This window comes from Eucyclogobius newberryi, unplaced genomic scaffold (genome assembly GCF_026437365.1).
Source record: "Eucyclogobius newberryi isolate DKJ021-1_F unplaced genomic scaffold, fEucNew1.0.hap1 SCAF_3, whole genome shotgun sequence".
In the NCBI taxonomy this organism is placed as follows: Eukaryota; Metazoa; Chordata; class Actinopteri; order Gobiiformes; family Gobiidae; genus Eucyclogobius; species Eucyclogobius newberryi.
Window position 1 is genome coordinate 32281129 of NW_027315945.1, and position 19716 is coordinate 32300844.

At 46.9% G+C, this 19716-nt stretch overlaps 3 protein-coding genes across 3 annotated transcripts in view; all 3 read right to left on the bottom strand.

Annotated features, from left to right (window-relative positions):
- The window catches only part of ntd5 (ntl-dependent gene 5), a 17551-nt gene extending 12555 nt beyond the window's left edge, over positions 1 to 4996 (bottom strand). The window contains exons 1-3 of the mRNA XM_072460960.1: positions 4861 to 4996; positions 4089 to 4223; positions 2912 to 3103 (exon numbers count right to left, since the gene is read on the bottom strand). Coding sequence (XP_072317061.1) covers positions 2912 to 3103; positions 4089 to 4223; positions 4861 to 4927 — 394 coding nt within the window. The 5' untranslated portion in view covers positions 4928 to 4996. The remainder of the gene's footprint in view (positions 1 to 2911; positions 3104 to 4088; positions 4224 to 4860) is intronic.
- A 527-nt stretch (positions 4997 to 5523) lies between these two features.
- Positions 5524 to 12813, bottom strand: dbpb (D site albumin promoter binding protein b). The gene is made up of 5 exons (XM_072461507.1): positions 12740 to 12813; positions 11145 to 11305; positions 10351 to 10839; positions 7991 to 8253; positions 5524 to 7521 (listed from the first exon to the last, which is right to left on the bottom strand). Exons 1-5 carry the CDS (start codon positions 12811 to 12813, stop codon positions 7306 to 7308), a joined length of 1203 nt encoding a protein of 400 aa, XP_072317608.1. The 3' UTR covers positions 5524 to 7305.
- A 588-nt stretch (positions 12814 to 13401) lies between these two features.
- LOC140373867 (uncharacterized) lies at positions 13402 to 19283 on the bottom strand. The gene is made up of 2 exons (XM_072460565.1): positions 18779 to 19283; positions 13402 to 16747 (listed from the first exon to the last, which is right to left on the bottom strand). The coding sequence occupies exons 1-2, from the start codon at positions 18990 to 18992 to the stop codon at positions 14466 to 14468; spliced, it is 2496 nt and encodes an 831-aa protein (XP_072316666.1). The 5' UTR covers positions 18993 to 19283; the 3' UTR covers positions 13402 to 14465.
- Between the last annotated feature and the right edge of the window lie 433 nt (positions 19284 to 19716).

Here is a 19716-nt window from a genome sequence, read left to right on the forward strand (position 1 = left end):
TAGTCGGGGGTTTAGTCCGAGTTTATCTTCAGGTTTAGTCCTGGTTTAGTCCGAGTTTATCTTCAGGTTTAGTCCTGGTTTAGTCCGAGTTTATCTTCAGGTTTAGTCCTGGTTTAGTCCGAGTTTATCTTGGGTTTAGTCCTGGTCCAGTCCAAGTCCGAGTTTATCTTCGGGTTTAGTCCTGGTTTAGTCCGAGTTTATCTTGGGTTTAGTCCTGGTTTAGTCCGAGTTTATCTTGGGTTTAGTCCCTATTTTGATGTGGTGAATGTGCAATTGTGAACTCTACCTAGACTAAAGAACAAAAGCCAAAACCCTTTTACTCAGGTGAAAGTACAAGTAAAAGTACTAGTACTAAAGTAAGTGCAGCTGAGCTAAAGGTACATGTACAATAGCTGCTCATGCTTGTGTTTCCAGGTCATTCCAGTGAGAGCACGAGTCACTGCTGAACGACCATGATGACCACAGCCTCTCGTCTCAATGGAGATCTTATTGCTTTTCCTGGAATGTTCAGTTCCATCAAGCATAGCAGCTCTTATCTCCATGGAGACGAGCAGGTAACAGCCACAGACTCATCGCCGTCGTCACCGTCACCCACACATCCAGACACGGGCTGGTGTCTTGCCCAAGGACAGCTGGAATCAAACCGCTCGTGCATCCGGTGGTCATTGGTCCATCGTTGCTAAAGGGCACGTGTTACGCTAAATTTACTTTGTTTTTAAGCTTTTAATCACGCGTTTCCTCATTAAAAACAGACCTGGAGTTGTGCTTTATAAGAGCAGACAACACTTATGACTTCAAAGGTACAAAAGGTTCCCTCAAACCCTTTATTTTATATACTTTTCTATACATTTTCTATTATTTAAAGTGCTAAAACATGAGATATCAAAGTAAAAGTACTCAAGGGCCAATCACAATATGCGTTCTTATTACATAACTGAAACAAGCGAACATCATAGCATCGAGATTTTGTGCCTCGGTTTTTTTCCCTTTTCATTTTTATCACCGTTTTTACAATTTCACTCGTTGCTATGACAACAAGACTGGCGTCTCAGCGCTGCAGATTCTCATCCAGCAGCTCTCTTGAGTTTCACTGTGAGGATGAATCATTTCCTGGTGCCACAATGTGCAGGACGTTTGAGCGTTGAGATGGAGCTGTGATTAAATAGTGCAATGATCAGAGATAAAGTTAAAGGGCAGTCAGTACTTTTTATATACGAGTTGTACTTCTCAGAGTTTACTGCATGAGGAACAACAGTGCTTCTCTTCCCACCGTGAATAAGACGACATTCTTCTACAATCGGATGAAAATAGAGTGTTTATTTTACCATTATTATTAGTATTATCTTGTCTTATGTAAGATTATTTAATTTTATTTGATTTTATCTTTATTTTCCCCCTCCATTCCTTATTAGGAAATGAGAGGTTTTGTCTTTAAGAGTTTTGTTTATAAGAGTTCTTCTATTAATTCTGTTTTTTTTAAACTTCCTGTAAGTGATCTGTCCTTTTCCTCTGTATCTACCTGCGTTGCAACAATAAAATTTCCCCATGTGTGGACAATAAAAGGAATATCTCATTATTACATTACATTATTTGGACATCTGTGTTTTATGCTAGTTTTCTAAATGTTGTGGTCTATTCTTTTAAAATATCTGACATTGCATTATTTAAAGTTTGACCTTTCACATTAAATCATATTTAAATCAGACAGTGGCTCTGGTCAAAAATCTGATTATTATTCTTTATTTATTATTAAACAGCAAAATCCTGTCATTTAAATAACCTTAAATGTAGAGGAATAAGATCATAAACAGATTGTATTGTGAACATAAACACTTTTATCATAATTTACTATTCATAATACGTCTTATGTTGTTCTCGTGGGACACTGCTGTTTCTTTTGCTTTTTTATGCCTTTATTCTGGTGAAGGGTCCACCACCTGTTTGTCTCCATGGAGATGCCGTTGCTTTGTCTGAAATGTTCCACAGTGTGGCATTATGTTTCCATGAACCCAAGTAAGTGACTGTATTTTCATCAGATTAGAATTAGAATAAGTGATATATAAGTTCAATGTCATAGTGTGGAACATTCCAGGCGGCGCAAACAAATCTCCATGGAAACGAGCTGATTATACATAATGCTCCTTTAAAGTGCATTTGGCAGGTTCTGGTGTTTTTCTTATCATATATATAATATATATATATTATATTATATATATATATATATATATATATATATATATATATATATATACATATATGTATATATATATATATATATATATACACACATATATATACACACATATATATATATATATATATATATATATACATATATACACATATATATATATACACATATACACATATATATATATATATACATATATATATATAATATATATATATATAATATATATATATATACATATACACATATATATATATATATACACACATATATATATATATATATATAGAAAGAAATCATAGTTTTACATCAGTCAAAATTTGTATATATATATATATATATATATATATAAAATTTACAATTTGAAAAATAAAAGTTTAAAATGACAGGAAGTAGAGCGGAGTTCAAAAATCTCTCTGTGATGTCATCAACAAGCGACTTTCCATCAAAAACACAGGAACAATTTATACCAAACTGACCATTTTCTGATAGTTTAAACAATCGTTTGACAAAATAAAGGTACGATCAGGTATTATCACGTGTCAAATTATAACCACTGTGTGATTTATATGGATTTAGACCCTTGTTTATATTGTGGTTGCTAGGTAACAGTTGTGGAATTACCTCTAACTATGTCACAATGATAAACTTCACCAGAATATAAGCACGTTTACTGAGTTTCAGTGAGAGGCACTTTGTTGTATTGGGTTTGGGTCTCACCTGTGCAAGTGGGCTCATCCCCGCTCCACTGTCTGTCGCCTTGGCAACGGCGAATAACCGCATCCAAGCCACTGGACAGAGTGAAGCCGGGTTTGCAGCGCACTTCGAGCAGAGCGGAGAAGGAGTGAGTGGGTGACAGCAGGCGCAAGTCAGCGTTCTCTGCCACAGGAAGAGGCCAAGGACACGTCCGGCCTGAAGTAAACACACAAACAGTGAGTTTAAGGCGCCGAGCTGCACTTCACACTGACGTAGGCTGAGGTCACGGCTGTGTGGGGTTTGATGGTTCTGACGGAGGGAACGCTGTGGTGGAAGAAGTGCTCGAGGAGGCCACTGATGTGAAAAGGACAGGTTCGGGATGAAGAAATCGCTCCGGTAGAATGAAAGAATCATATTAAAAAACAGAAGGAAATCAAATCAATTTCACAGTTTTTCAAGGGGATTTCATGTATATTATTTGTTCCAAGGTGAGACTTGAAACGCTTGAGTCAGGATGCCTCCATGAACGTTCTGAAAGTAACTCCTCAAGTACTTTCTACTTTTCAGTCCAGTTAAAACATTTAATGAAATACAGATACCTGCTCTCAAATGTGTTGAAGTAAAAGTAACAAGTATCCACTGAAAAACATACTTAAGTAAAATACAGATAACTAAAATGTTACTTAAGCACGGTACTTTTACTTTTGTACTTTGTTACTCACCAGCACTGAGGGCCAGGCCTGTTCTACTTGATTTAAAGTGGAAAATACTATTTCTGTCAACTCTGAATTGATATTATGTCAGTTTTTGTTTCATTTGCAGAGTTTTTAACCCTAAACCAGGTCAAAACATCTGCATTTGAACTAACAAAGCGTAAATTCTGCCATAAAATTCTGACCTCCACTTCAATTTTGAACTGATGTCATGTGTCAAGTGAACTTAACCCCTAAACTAAAGCAGAAAACGACACAAAAGAGCTGTAATGCGGCCGTCGCTGTCGCTCCAGTCCATGTGAATTGCCCTGTTCACACAATAATAAAAAATGATCTTTGGCAACGCTCCACAACACGAGCCGCATTGGGAAGCTTCTCAAGCCTTTATTTTGCTGCAGACGGCCCACACAGATGTATGTTGGCACAGCTGTGAGCGCAAACACTCGCAGTTCAACCAGGCCTGTGACAACACTCGCACAGACAGTTACCTGGAGCCACACAGCTGAGCCCACACTGGCCGTCGCACAGACACTGGCGCTTGCTGCCACAGTCTTGGTCCAGAGTGCACGTCCGGGGGCAGGTCCTCCTCCGCTCCTGCCCCAGCAGCCTCTCCGGACACAGACCTGCGGCCAAAGCACACACGAGAGTTCAGATGACCCTCGTTAACTCTGCGCGCCGACAATGACATTTAGTGCCCCAATTCTGCTCTGTTTCTCGTCTTTAGGAACAGGCAGGATCACTGTGGGTGGTCAACACATCCAGGCCCTGCAAGGAGGTCAAAGGGCGTGTGATGTTCTGAAGGAAAGAGATAAGCCGGGCCTTGTCTGTGGCCTGTACAGTCTGAAGCTGTTCCATATGTTCACCCTCACACTCACACATACCTCATACATGTATACAGTACCGACACACCCACAATGTACAGAACATTTGTGAGGGGGGGAGGCAGGGGGAGGCAGAGGGGAGGCAGAGGGGAGGCAGAGGGGGCCCCGGTTCCTCATCCTTCACTTCTCAGAATGAAAACATGTGTTACAGTGCAGCACAGTGACCAGCTCAACCACACATGCAGCAGCGGGACGTCCCGTACACACCTGGCCATGTGACCGTCTGCTCACGCCTGCGGCTCATGCCAAGAGGCCAGCTGTGCACTGACTGAGTTAATTGAAAAGTATAAGCCGAGGCAAAGGTCGGCGCTCATTAGTCCACAGTGGCCCGGGAGCCACTGAGCACGCTCCCCGCTCCTCCAGGTGTAAAGCGACTTACCTGCAGTCTGCAGAGACGCACTCCCCGCCAGGGCCCACAGGGACAGCAGCAGCAGGGCACAGTCCATCCTCGAGAGTCAGTCCCGTCTGAAGGAGGGACAAAACAGGCAGCACTTTTAAGGGTGCTGTGCTGTGGGTGGGGGTGTATGGAGGGGCTGGGGGCAGGAGTGGGAGTGAGGGGAAGGAGGGTGCAGCCCAGGAGCACACATCTGGTTCATGTTGGAAAGCAATGAATTAGAAAAACGATCCTGCAATAAAAGGACCTTTCACCCAATTTATTCTCGGGTTGATAAATGAGCTGATGTGGCCCCGTGTTTGTCGGAGCCGCACGGAAACAAACAGGAAGAAACAACCAAGCAGCACATCATGTTCCTGATGCTGTTTGTGCCTTACTTTTGAATTCCTCCTCAGTATTTAGAATTTATCTCAAGTTATGACCACATCTCAGTCAATACAGACTATTTTTAATGTCAGGGGAAAGATTGTGGCTGAATGCCCATGAGAACAAACCTTGTGCAAGAAGAAAAGTGATTGGCTCTGCAGAGGAATGAACACAATGTGAGATGTTATCGGCGCGAACAGGCGTCTGGTGACCGTTCACTTCATTTGCACTACATTAAACAGTCTGAGCGCCGGAGTGTTTCAACAAATAAGCCCACACGGGTGAATGAGAACAATCTTTTATTGGTGTTTTTGGGGGGGGAAATCTCAACTACATCCAGATGCCCGGAATTACACAGGCCGGGCATCACTGACGCCACTGATACAGCAGGACAGTTGTAGTTCAAGTAGAGATCAACAACAAGATTCATCAACCACATCTGTGAGGACATTGGAGGCGCGATCACTAGCGATCACTCCGCGAGGTGGCTGCGGGGGGGCGGGGCGTGGGGGGATACAGGAAAAAAAACAAGACAGAAGTGCGCTTTCTGCACGCACGACCGAGGAACCCATTTGTAAATAAAGTCTCAAACCAGCGAGCCACTTCTTTAGTCATCTGAAGTTAGGTTAAAGGAGAAAATGCACTAAGGAATTATGGACTTTTCCCGTTTAAAGTCGCTCTGCTTTACGATCCTTCCAAAGAAAAGGCAGTAACACAGAGGAGCCACATTGAAAAGGGGGAATTAACCATAACATTGATACTAGCAGTAATGCTTGGACGTGAGGGGTTCAGAATTGCGCTGGCGGCCCGCTCCCCCACCCACCCGCCCCGCCCGCCGCTCGTGACGTGGTGTACCGGGACCGTGCGCAGGTCAAGCTTATACATACAGTATAAAGTTATATATCAATTACAATGTACTGAAAAAATAGCTTTATAGGTAGCAACAAGCTGTGGAACAATATAGGAACTTTTGGCTTTAGTCTCTCACAGAAATTTGAGAAAAATGAAGTCTATTCCGGTCGCTGGGATGAATTAGCCCAGGTCATAGAATATAAATACACAGAAACAGTGTAGGCCCAAAATACATACAATATTCAATCTCATGTAGATAATTAAAACAGTAAAAATACGTAAATGGAAAATCAGGATTGCAGAAATTGATACAACACTGACAAACCCTTAAACCAAACTACAATTGGGAAAGAGCATCAATAAACTGAATATTGTATATGGACTAAAATCAGGGAGAATCTCAACAGGCTTTTTCACGTCCGAGATACGAGAGAGAATTGTACACGTGCGGGTGCTTCTTGAAAATGTACCACGCGTTTGAACGAAATCCTTTGTACACGTTGTTACAAGTCGGTAGTTTAAAAAAAAAAGAAGAAGAAGAAACTCTATGGAAAAACACTGACTGGTCAATATTGTAATATAGTAGTGTCGGATTGTACACACAGTATCTTTCTTTCTTCCCGCGCTCGATCCGGGTGACGGGGGAAGGAGCGGATAAAGTTAAGTGCTTACGTCAAATCAACAAAAACGTTCATCTAAACAGTTTAAACATAATTTTCGCTCTCTATATTACAAAAGTTAATTGCATCCTCAGCCCTGCCGTTGCCTTCTGACTCGTAAGAATGTTCGAAAATACACTCGATGGCTAATCAGCTCCTTATTCGACTATACTAAAAGATATTCACTATAGTATATCCCTCGCTATGCCCCGTCATGTAGAAAATATACAAAATTACTCTTCAAATTGGCTCTCCCGCTAATTATTCTGAAGTATTATAAAAATATACATTTTCCAATAGCAAAACTCTTAAAAGTCACATCTTTCATCGGTTAAATTATCTCCTCGATCTGTCGCGCTTTAAGAGTTGACACCTTGACAAAACAAGACACCTGAGCTTCAATAAACGATCTCCTCTGGTACATTCAACATCTTCATCACCATCATCACCACCATCATCATCATCATCATCCCCCCCGTCATTTTAGTCCATTGATTCACCCAAATGCAATGTTCAGACTGAATCAAGCTTGTCCCGGGCGTGTCTGTCTGGCTCACTGGTCGCCCAGGCGGTTTTCGTATTTGCTGAGGATGTTGCGGCAGCGGCCCAGCTCCTTCCGCATCTCGGCCACCTCTTGCCGGAGCGCGGCGTTTTCCCGCTCCAGGTACGCGGCGCGCACAGTTATTTGATTCTCTTTGAGGCGCCGGGCGTCTCGGGAGCGCTTGGCCGCCTCGTTGTTTTTGTATCTCCTGGTCCAGTACTTTTCGTCCTGAAGGGGAAACGCAGAAGCGGGTGTCATTTCATATCGTCGACAGATATAAGTAATACAGTTTAAAAAAGACCATGTAACTACTTGTTCCTCAATACTATACAAGTACAACTACTACACTTTACTATTCCAACGCCTGGAATCACGTGTCCCCTTTTAAGCTTTGGTGATTTCTTTTACTGAACTAATAACCCTTAAATGAAGTGTTTTCTAGCGTTATAAAGGTTTAAAGTCAAATTAAATAGTTTAATTATCTCAAGTTAACTGTTTTAATTACAATTATTCAATATTTCAAAGGTGCTGAATTGAACTTTTCTGGTGGAGGGTTCGATTTGGCATTTATTCAACTACAACGTGGCCTGGGAGCATCAACTGTTTGTCGTACGGAGATTGCTCTGTTTCAAGCTGATCCAGACAAAACCTCAACATGAAACATATTTGACCTACACAAAGCTAACTTTAATCTCACCTTTAAGTTATCTGGCACCAGGATCTTGCGAGCCTTCTTGATCATAGGCTGTGGCTTGAGCTCCTCTTCGCTGAACGAATGCCTCCGGGGGTCGAAAGACTGCTGCGAGCCTTCGGACATGTCCATGTCCATCTCTGAGCCCTCCATGTCGAACATCCCCATCGGGTCCGGCCCGCTGCCCGTGGGCGTGAGCAGAGGAGGGCACGAGGAGGACGAGGAGGAGGACGGGGACTCGCACGAATCACCAATACTGGACTGGCTCCCTGAAAAAAAAACACAATCGACAATTACAAATGGTTGCAGGCGGCTCAATTCTTCAAGAAAATCTGTTTCAGCCACTAGATGGCAGCAGAGCGTTGCTTCTCTCACAAGGAGCAACAAACAACATTCCTATTATTCCTCTGCCTCAGCCATGGTCTTAACTGATTGCACTGAGGACATTTCCAAAACAGCCTTATAAAGAACCCCCTGAGGAAATGAAGGTGCAGACACACATTTACCACAGACTACCACTCTTTCTCTTATGACAGTCAGTCCTGCCCACAAGAAAATACTCGAGTGTATTATCAAATGTGCTGCTTTAGTATTTGACATTTTAATGAACCCTTCTTGTGTCAGGCAAAGTTTAATCCACAAGCTACACTCAAGACACACACAAGACATATGGGAAAATGCTATGCAATTTAACCCCTCCCCTTTAAACCAGTTTGTGTAAGTGAGGCCAGTATAGGGCTGTACATTAGAGCACTTTATGCAACAGTGTGCCTTAGGCTGCCAGCTCCTCACAAGTCTCATGTACATCTAAAGCACACAAGCTGATCACAGAGAAGGCCCATGATACAACTGTGTGTGGCCCGGTCACACACCCTCCTTCGCTTTGGACTTTTCAAACAGACTGAATTCTGAATCATAACCTCAAAATAGCCAAGCAATGTCATGTGTAAACAGGCTGACAATCACAGTCCATTGTAACGTGTGTGTTCTGCGGCTAAACTCACTCTTAAACTCATTTTGAATCTTTAACTATGGTTTCAAAAGCAGCACCGTGTCAGTGCAACATTTCCTATTGTTAGAGAAAACCTTGTGAACAGGTCACAAGCTTCAGCAGATGAGGAACCATCACATGAGTAATCTCTGTATAACAACAAAAAAACAAGCTCTCACGTTCACAAGGACTCCAAACCAAGCAGACAAAGGGGATTACACCGTGTCCAGCATTTCACACAAATCTAATACGAGGTTTGTCAGTAAACGTCCACTTCCACCGCTCCAGAACACTATTTACATCGCTTTAAGGGCCTAAACTAAACAGTGTAAGCAGCTCAGACTGGCTTATGTTTGCAGACTTCAGGACACATCTCATAGTCTTGTTTTTGTGTGTCTATGTTTGACTTGTGAGCATTTCAACATATTCTAAGTAGCCTTTAGAATAACTTTGCCCACATCGCTGTCCTCTCGAAACACACATTATTACACGATTATAGCAACAGTCAAAGACAGTTTTGCACAAGCAGCGTAAACCGTCTTTATTTCACACAGTTCGCCTTGAATCATTCGTCTTGTCGGCTCCAAATGGAACTTTTCCGGTTAAACAAGGCCTAAACGCAACGATACCGCTCGGAGCGTTCAAATCATTCATTGCTGTGCTGAAATGATTAGTTTCCAGTGCAGCAGCTGAAAACACCTCTTCCTGTTTCTGCGCTCATCCTTCTCCCTCTCGGCTCCTCCCCCTCCCCGTCCTCTGGCCCTGCCCCTGTTCCCTGGCTCTAGCCTCCGCACGTGTCCCGACGCGTGCACATGGCCGTGGCGTGTGAAGCAGGGAGAGATTTAAAGACACGCATCTGAGCACACTGAGCGCCTCTCTCGCTCCCCCCCACCCACCCACCGCCCGCTCGCCCGCCCTCCCCGCTCGCTCTTGGCAATGTTTTGATTCAGCGCCGTATTAATAATTGCCTTTCTCTTGCCTGCGAAATCACGGTCGAAACCCTAACTTTGCCAATGCTCCCGAGATCGTTTGGTTGGAAGCGCTGCGCTCGCTTTCTGACAGTTCGAACGTGACCCCGAGCGTCTCGAGCGAGCTGTTCACGTGCTGGTTTTAAACTCACGGGAGAGTTAAAAGTGCTGAATCATTATATTGTTGGAGTGACTGCCACATAACCTTGGTTCTGGTTGAACTTTTATTGAGTCGCTGGGCCTGGCTGGCTTCGTACGGGCCACGGGGGGGACAGCTCGTCTCTTCTGGCTAGTCCATTTTTTACCCAGAAGAACCTTGGCGAACGCACTGCCCTCGCCACGTCTCGACCGCCTTTCGCGAGTCGTAGAAAGCGGCGGCGTGCGGCGGCGGCGAACTCGGAACTCACCGTGCAAACAGTCGTTGCTCCCGCTGTTGATGCTCTGGGCCACCTCCAGCCCGATGAGGGACGGGGAGGACGAGGGGTGGGACGACGGCGAGGAGGACGTGGAGCATGGCGGCGAGGCGGGCGGTAGGCACTGGGAACTCTGGTTGGGCACCGCCGACTGGGGACTCTGCGACGGCACCTGAGCGGCGCTGGAACTGTTGTTGTTGTTGTTGTTGCCGTGCCCGCCGCTCCCCATGCCGTTCTCCGTCAAAAACTCCTCCAAGTCCATGTACTGAAGCTGAAAGAGGCCCCCATCGGCAGGCAACGTGCGATCCCACAAGAGAGGCCCCAGGAACTGGTTGAAGTTTCCACCGTGGCCTCCTCCTCCTCCTCCTCCTCCTCCTCCTCCACCACCACCACCTCCTCCACCTCCTCCACAGCTATTACTGTTGTTGCTGCCGGCTTGTCCACTTCCACTCCTCATGCCGCATTCTGCATCCAACTCTTTATCTGGGAAAAGAACAACAACAACAGAACATTTAACCAACTGAAATGTAACTGGGTGATAAAACTGCGACCATCTCGGCGCGGAGACAGGTGGAGACCTTCTGAATCTCCCACGTGCAGATTCGCAGATGGACCAGATGGTTGGGCTAAACTGTGGCATTAAACAAAACCTGGTAACCGGGCCGCGCCAAACATTTGAGGAATCCGCTCGGGAAAAAGTGCTCGAACGTTTGGACGAAACCCATGCCCACGCTGCGGTTAAACCAAGAAAACGCTCTAATCTGAAAAGCTTGAGACGTTGTTGATACCTTTTGAGGAGTCACACGGGGCCTTGCTGCGTTGGTCTCCCTTCATGGGGTGTTGCAAGAGGGATTTGAGTCCTGCCATCGAGCTGTGTTGGCCCCCCGCTGAAAGGCTGGAGCGCAACTTCCAAAACTGTGTGGCTGGCACTGGCCGGGATCTCCGGGGTCTGCGTTAAGAGCTGCCTGGACACGCACTGGACACACGGGCCGCGCTGAAGGGGGGGGGGGGGGGGGAGTCACCTGGAGGAGAGGCTGAAGGGGCTGAAGAAAAATCGCTGGTAGAGTCTGCCAATGGGACAAGTCTTGCCTGCTGGACGGCTGTGTGTGCAGGGCAAAGCACAAGAGGGGAGGAGGGGGGGAGAGAGAGAGAGAGAGAGAGAGAGAGAGAGAGAGAGAGAGACAGGTCCATGTGAGCGCATATGGAAAATACAGACAAAAGTGTAATAATCAAGACATAATGACGCAGTTGTCGCGCCGGGGCCAGAACTTGTCGTTTACCTGCTTTATTCCTCTGGAGGTGTCTGAGCTCAGCGCGGGGAAGAAACACTTTGATCCGCGCGGTCCATGGCGACAGCAGCAGCAGCAGCAGCAGCAGCAGCAAGAGGAGTTCAAAGTGTTGTGCAGATTATTCCCTGTCGGTGGGAGGGACTGTCACGCCAGAAGTGTCCATAATAAACGCAACGGCAGTAAAAAAAAAAAAAAAAAAAAAAAAAGAAAAAAAGAAATGCAATAAAAATGAATAATACAAATGGGGGAAACAGAGGAGCTCGATGACAGGTGGAGGAGGACACGAAACCAACCAACCAAAAAGATGTCAAAACAAAACAAATGCGAGAGAAGAAGTGGCGCGAGTGCGACGAGAGCGAGAGTCCGCGGCTGGTCAAATGACAAGTTGTGTCGGTGGTGCTCCGGTGCACCGCGGCGGGAGGAGGAGGAGGCGGGGCTGCTTCCTCTCTCTGGCGCTGTACTTTTCGCGTGTCGCATCCGGTGGATCCGGTCACGGGCGCACGGGCTCGGGGTTTGAGCGCGTCCTCTCGAGCACAAGAGCCTCAGCCGCCTCAGCTGGAGCAGACACGGGGCGCGCCTGACGTCACGGGCCCCCCGCGGGAACAAGCGGCGGAGCGCGAGGGGGGCGGAGCCACGGGGGGGGGGGGGGGGGGGGATTATTATTGATGGGACACACCCACCCCGCGTGCCACACCTCGAGGAACAAACAGTTTGTTTAGTCTGTGGGGGGCCAAACTCTATATTTAAACTGTTTTTCACTTCCAGAGCTCAAACGTGTGTGATTATGAACATTTAAATATTACTGCAAAACTTGTCATTTAGTTGTAATTTCAAGTGCGCAGAGTGCTCCTCGTGCACGTCATGAACATATCCGTCATGTTCTTGATGTTTGTGCACGTGAAGTAGCCGCACTTAGCACCGACTTGATGATAATCCACTGAAACGTGAGGCATCGTTTTTACAGGACGAGAGACGCGTCCGCACGTTGCCTCCCGGTGTACAATAGCTGTTCCCTCTCACGTGTACCGTGCACGGTGATGTGAGCGCTGTCCGCTCGCGGCTCCGGCTCCGATTGGCCCGTGCATTATCCTGACTCCGCCTCCGCCAGGACGCCATTGGCCGCAAATAAGGTCGACTGGTCCCGCCCACACGGATTCCCCTTGTGCATGCCACGGCCGCGTGAGACCGATTTGAGCGCGAGGCTGTTGTCCAGTGTCCACTGTAGCAAGCACATGTCCCTCTTGCTTTGTGCGTGTGCAGCGCGGCAGAAGGACACATGTGCGGCTGGTCTCAAGAGGACATGTTAGTCTAGGGGAGGGAGACTAGAGAGGACATGGTTGTGTCTCCAGTGCGTGTCTCCAGTGCCTTCAGGTTGATGCTGGCATTTAGAGCTCGTCATACATTAGACAGAACGTGATAACTCATTATTTTCATTGGATGTTAATGGGACAAAACCCAATAATTTATAGCCTAAAATTCAGCAAACAGTCTATTTTTAAAGTAACATTGTCCGACTGACCACATGGAGAGAAGATACATTACAGTGTAAGACTTGCTACTAGTAAACAGCCTCACACAGATCACTGCGCCTCCATGTGACTGGCACTCTCCTCACCAGGCAACGAGTTCATGTGAGTTGAATAACGCCCCCTTGTGGTGGCTCTTGTTTTAATCATTGAACTGAGGTAAACAATAAGGCTCAGAACTAGCCTCATGTTAAAACAACTGTGTGTGGTAGACAAATAAAGACAAATACATTATTACATTTAAAGTTTATTCATTGCAGAAATATATTCAACTACTGACTTTTGAGTAAATGAAAGTGATCGAAACATACTAAACCAAAGTGCATTATGGTATGAACACATGTAAACAAAGAAACAATTAAAGACAGAGCGATGATTGCAACTCAGCAAATAGTAAAAGGGGTTAAGTAGCCTATACGATGTGAGGACTGGATTACACACATATAAATACATGGATTATTACATTGCTATTATAGGTCCTTGTTTTAAACACATGTGAAAGTTTTGTAGAAATAATGTCTCATACATATATTATGAGATAAATATTACTGTCATCATTCGATCTGTCGCAGTCCCAAAAATAATTCACCAATATTAACCAAATGAACATGGTGGCTTTGTGTAACCATTCTAACTTTGGCAAAGGCTTTTTTATACAGTTTAATATCAGCATTCTGAATTACAGTCTGTGATTAAATCACATGTAAATGCAGAGCCCAAAAGATTTTTCAAATCATGGGTAAACTTGGGGAAATACTGAATAAATCAGCACATAATGTAGGAATGATTTACAACCTCTTCAAAAACTTCACCAGAGAACAAACATGCACTGATATACTATCAAAGGTTTTGTCTCCAAGTCCAGACTCCTAATAAATGCACTGTACATTTTCAGGGAAGTCTTCAGCCTCTAGGTGAACAACAAGACAAAGTACACAGCAGAAACACTTATCATACGGCAAGAGGTGTAGCAAGATGTCTATTATTATATGAGGATACATTATTAGCAGGTCATTTCTCCTAAACGTTTCTAGTAACTGCACAGTGTCAGCCAAGCACATTGTCAATGCACTTAAGGGGTAAAGGAAACAGTCAAGGCTTAAAAACAGCTTTCAGCACAATCTGGAAGATTTTCTGGTTAGAATCTACAGTAGCTGTTAACACACTCAATCTAATACTCAGGAAAACAAACCAACAGAGGCAATTCTTTTAAAGGCAAACAAGCCTTTTTCTCTCCGCTCCTACTTTATGAGAGAACACTAATATCTCCCTCACTCCTCTCTTCTCGTGGTCCCTATAAAAATGACATGCTGCCCTGCACATCTTCTGGCTCCCCCTCCGCCTCCGAGCTGTTGGTCTTCTTCACACTGGGTTTCTGGAGGCCTTTAGCGCTGCGTCGGCAGGACCTTTTGTGCCTATGAAGAAGCGTGCCGTTCCAGAAGCGCAGACGGCAGTTTCGGCAGGAGAAAGTCCCTCTGGTGTAATGCTTGGCCCGGTGAGCGAAGGCTGCCATTGGTCCGTTAGACTGTTTGCCACACACAGGACAGGTCAGGCGCTCCTGACCAGTCAAGGCCTTTTGGGTGTGTTTAGCTGCCGTGTGGACGAGCAGCCCCGCTCTGTGTGAGAACACCGAGCTGGGACATATTGGGCAGCCAAAACGTTTCACTGGGACTTTGAGGGAGGACAGTGTTTTTATCTCTGCACTGTTCATAACTTTGTGCCCTCTTATGTTCCGAACTTTCTTGCGTCTGTGGGCTTGCTCGCTATGAGGCGGCCCGCTAACTGAATAACACGACTTTTTCATCATTTTCATCTTTGCATTGCGTTTAACTGTATTTTCCCATTTTCCTTCACTCCAATCTTGCCTGTCGAACTTTTTCTTTATCTTCTTGTGCCGCTCTACGTTATCTTGCGACAAATCAGTTCTGCAATCTGCTCGTTGTTGCAACTGCGTGTTTGACATATGAGGATGAAGGTGGGGTTGATGGGGATGGTGATGCAGATGGTGATGTTCGGCAGAGGGTAATTCTGTGAGGGGCTGGAACGGGGCCGTGGTGTGCAACGTGTGGCTACGGGACCCCGCTGGGTAAATGTGCTCTCCTTTGACACCAGCGGGGGAGTGGGGGTGCTGCGGGGGCATGATTGTGGAGTTTGGGGGCAGAGGCTGTGAATAATTTGGTGCATTGGTCGAAGTGTCGTAAAAGAGGGGAGAGTAGCCAGCTGGTGTATGTGGAGGCGGCAGCGGCGGCTGGTGACTGTGACTGACAATAGGCAAAACCGGGCCTCCGTGAGACTCCGAGGAGGGCGCCATTTGAAGCAGCGCATTCGTGGCGGCCTCGTTCTCTGACGTCGCCTGGTTAACGTCGCTCACGTTCTGGTTGTTTCCCGACCTGTTGCCGCTGTCGTGGTGCTGTGACGATTCGCCGCGCGTTATGCCGTGCTGCGACTGCTTGTGCCGGGTGAGGCTGTTCGAGTACGCGAACGACTTGCCGCACACCTCGCACGAGAAGACCTTGTCGCCCCCGCCGTCGTGGACAGTCTGGTGGTGAGCGGTCAAGTGGAAGTGATGCCGGAAGGACTTCCAGCATATCGCGCAGGTGTAGAGACGAGGCGGGGCCGGCGCGTGGGAGGTGGGGTGCGATTCTTGGGGCTTGACGTCTTGAGAATAGGAGTAATAGGAGGATGTGCTCGGGACGTGATTTTGGCTCCTGTCTGGAACCGCGCTACATTGAGGGTTCGGGTTAAAGCTGTTCAGATTTTCGGTGGCGGGTCTGGTCGGCACGTCTTCATTCTCGCCTTTCTGGTGGAGTTTACCGTGCCGGCGAAGACTTTGCGAATAGCCGAACTCCTTTCCGCATATGGTGCATTTATAATTTTTGGCACCGGAGTGGACGGTTTGATGCTTGCTTAAATGAAAGGCCTCTCTGAAATATTTGCCGCAGACGGAGCAGTGATGAGGTTTTTCTCCGGTGTGAATGCGGTCGTGGCGTCGCAGGGTTTCGCGGCGCGCAAAGCCTTTACCGCAGACGCTACAGAGATGGGTGCGTGGGAGTCCGCCGGTGCTCATTCTTTGGGTGTATTGTCGACGTTTCGAGGGGTCTTCGTTGGCCGAGGGCACTTTCTTGGCTCTAGGTTTGCGAGGACGCTTAGGTTTGGCATTTGGGTTTTGTGTACTGCTCATAGCCTCTTGCTCGCCAACTTGTCTGTACGTTTTGTTATCCATTGTCGTCGAGGATGGTGAACCCAGGGGACCTAAACCAAGACCTCCAAGAAGACCCCCTATGATGTCGCCCCTATCATCCCCTCTGGTTCCGCCGCTATTTGCAGCAGTAATGGCAGAGATAGCGTGATTTACGGAGCTAGTGACATCGTCTTCAGAGTCGTCCAGTAAGGAAGACAACGGCAGGTGGGGCGGTTGCTGCGGGTGGTGATGCGGGTGGCCCTGTGTGTGTGGGTGAAGAGTTGGTGCCAGGGGTGCCTTTCTCAGAGCGGGGCCGGCCATCCCGCTCCCACAGGGGGAGGCACCAGAGTAGCATGGAGATGGGTTACTTTGAGAACGGTGGTCATCGTGGTAGCCTGTGTAACGATTCCGAGAGTAGTCAGTGGGGTATTTACCATCAGTTCTGTCCCTGTCATTTGAATTCCCTCCCCGTCCAGATTGATAAAGACCATCACATCCTAAACCTGATTTTGGTTCTCCTTCCCCCACAATAATTACACCTTCTTCTTCCTCAGTTTTCCCATAAATACCCCCTGTATTGCTTTGATAAGTTCCCCCTCCTCCATTACCAACTCCACCCCCTCTGTCCTCACCGTCACTTTCTACTTTGCCGCTCCGTTGTTTGTGGCCCCTACCTGGCTTGCCGCAGGTGCCTGAGGCCGCGTGGTTCAGCAGAGATGTGCTCTCACGGAAGGAACGGCCACAGGCAGGACATCGGAAAGGCTTTTCCTCATGTATCTTCTCATGCCGTGTCAATGACTCTCTACGATTAAAAGCCCGAGAACAGGTGGAGCAGCCAAATGGCCGCGCTGACGAGTGTATTACACCATGTTGCAGAAGGTGGCCTTTTTTCTTAAAGCCTTTGCCACATTCTGGACAATGAAATATTTTGTCTGGGCTCGGGCAGGAATTAGACGGGGGCTGAGGCGCTTCTTGGGTTGAATGAGGAAGGGTCGGGTCGGGCTCTGATTTTATGTGGATGGGGTTTGGGCGAATAGAACTTGAACTGTTAGTGCCTGCAGTGGTGGGTTCATGCATGCGTAAATGCCTGCGTAGACTAGAGAGGTGAGGAAAGCTTTTGCCACAATCTGAACAACCGTATACAAGCTCTGTGTCTGAATTTGAGGGGTTGGACTGCATTGAGCTCGGATTATCACATTTAATAATGTGAGAATCAGAGACTAGTGCAGAGGGAGCAGTAGAAGAGGGAGCAGAGGAGGAAGAAACTACTGATGAAGATGACGATGATGAGGGGTCACCCCCAATATTTGACATACCAACCCCATTGCCAATTAAAGATGGGGGTTGACCATGACTAAGCCCCCCTCCGTTAGTAAGATTAATACTATGACTATTGTGCCCGTGGCTGCTGCCGTTACTCGTGCTGTCAGCTTTTCTCTGTGGCAAATATCCAGCCATTGCTTTCTTCCTCCTACTGCTGCTACTACTGCTACCAACACCAGTGCCCTCCCCTTTACCATCATCCTTAGATAAGGACAAATGTAGTGGTAAGGGGAGGGGCAGGCCACTTTCTTGCTGCATTAAAGAAGCTATCTGATTAGATGAGAGTACGGGGATCCCTTGGAAGTCAAAACTACTCAAAGAAGAGGACTGTGAGCTTGGGTGAAGAGGATGGTGGGGATGGGAATGGGGATGAGGATGGGAGAGGGCGTGAGGTGGGAGCTGCTGCTGGTGTGGACCCTGCTGTGACGTCTGATGGGGCTGGGGCGTGGAGTGGCCATGTGTATGGGAGTTATGCAGAGCAGGAGGTGGAGCAAGGCTAGAATTATTGTCCCCTGCCTGACTTAAACTAAGTCCTAAGTGGTTATGAGTCCCTTGTACAAGAAATTGCTCTAAACTTGCATTAGCAGGCACCCCAGATAAAAAGTACTGATTAGCAGCTAACATGCAGCTAAACTGTTGGTGAAGGCTGCGTGCATCAGACTGAGACCCAACTAACTGGTGTCCCAAAGAGCTGACTGCACTGCTACTAGAGGTGGCAACAGAGGTAGAAGAGGCAGGGGAAGAAGACGGGGGCCCCGGTGGCACCTGGGACATAGAAAGGCCAGAATGCAGAGGAGGAGGTGGAGGTGCTGATGTTACTAATCCTCCCAATCCCCCAGTGCTCCCACTGCTGCCACTGCCCCCGGGAAAGGGCTCAAAGCGGCCTACACTCGAGTGCAGCTGTTCCTGTGCTAGCGCTGCCTCAGACGTGTGGAAAGAGCGCAGGAACTGAGGGTAGCCTGGAGAGTGGCTCGAGCTGCTGCTGCTCATCTTGCTTGCCTTTGAACGGGAGCTTTGAGATGAGGAAGGCTGTTGTTGTAAAGGTGGGGGAGGAGGGGCACTCATCTTGGCAAAAATGGAGGCAGAATCAGAAAAGGCGTTACCTCTTGAACCCTGCAGGGGGCCCAGGCCAAGTCCAGACAGAAGAGATCCGGACGACTCGGCCTGCTGCTGCTGCTGCTGCAGAGGATGCTGGTGAAGTTGCACTTGCTGTTGGTGCTGTAGTTGTCGATCTAAACCCAGACCTTTGAACTGGTGGGCCTGGTGCCCACTTAACATCTCTATAATGTCCAGGTTATACTTTCCAAACTGGAACATTTCCCACTCACTGGCACATGGGCACCAGAGCCAAGCCTCCAACAGTCGGAGCGGCAAGAGTCCCAGCAGTGGCTGGTCAACTCCAACGATGTGGCTAGAGTAGGATTTAACTCCACAAATACTAAAGTGTCAGTGGCTAAATATATGTGCTATTTCTGTATAATCCAGAGAGATTAAATTATGATGTGAAGGTAAATGCTTTGTTAGAGAAGACTATGCTGGTGGGTTTAGGCTGTGAATGTGTCATCTTCTCCTTTCCAATGTTGTTGTTATTGTCGTTGTTGTTGTTGTTGTTGTTGTTGTTGTTGTTGTTGTTCTCTTTTAAATCACGGTTCCTCATCCGTCTTCATTCAGGATTTTCCTAGAGTCAAAAATGAGAAGAATAAGAAAAAGATCAAAGACAGCAAACTGACAAACAATAAAGCATGTATAGTATGCATTTGAATATCCAAATCTGAGTCAATATTCACAATAAACTGTTGCATAAGGAGGAACACCATCCTGTGGCAGTCGGGCTCACCTTTACATCAAGTCCTTACCATTTCCTCTGGTCTCTGCGGTGCAGTGACAGCAAGAGGGAAGAAGAAGCAGAAGAAGAAGAAGCCCTGCTGAACCAGACAAGCTACAGTTTATATGAGCCGCTCATGCAAGTGTGCAATCCTGTGGACACATTAGAAACACCACATTACATCACGTCCCCTGCATGGATCACTGGCGCATGCAC

Excerpts from the sequence above, each read along its gene's own strand:
- dbpb (XM_072461507.1), bottom strand. The coding sequence starts at position 12,813 with ATGCACAAGGGGAATCCGTGTGGGCGGGACCAGTCGACCTTATTTGCG. Across the intron at positions 10,840-11,144 it reads CCCGTGTGACTCCTCAAAAG|ATAAAGAGTTGGATGCAGAA; the intron begins GTATCAACAACG and ends TTCTTTTCCCAG. Across the intron at positions 8,254-10,350 it reads GAGCAACGACTGTTTGCACG|GGAGCCAGTCCAGTATTGGT; the intron begins GTGAGTTCCGAG and ends TTTTTTTTTCAG.
- LOC140373867 (XM_072460565.1), bottom strand. The coding sequence starts at position 18,992 with ATGTTCCAGTTTGGAAAGTATAACCTGGACATTATAGAGATGTTAAGT. Across the intron at positions 16,748-18,778 it reads CCCCCTGCAGGGTTCAAGAG|GCTACCACGATGACCACCGT; the intron begins GTAACGCCTTTT and ends ATCGTTACACAG.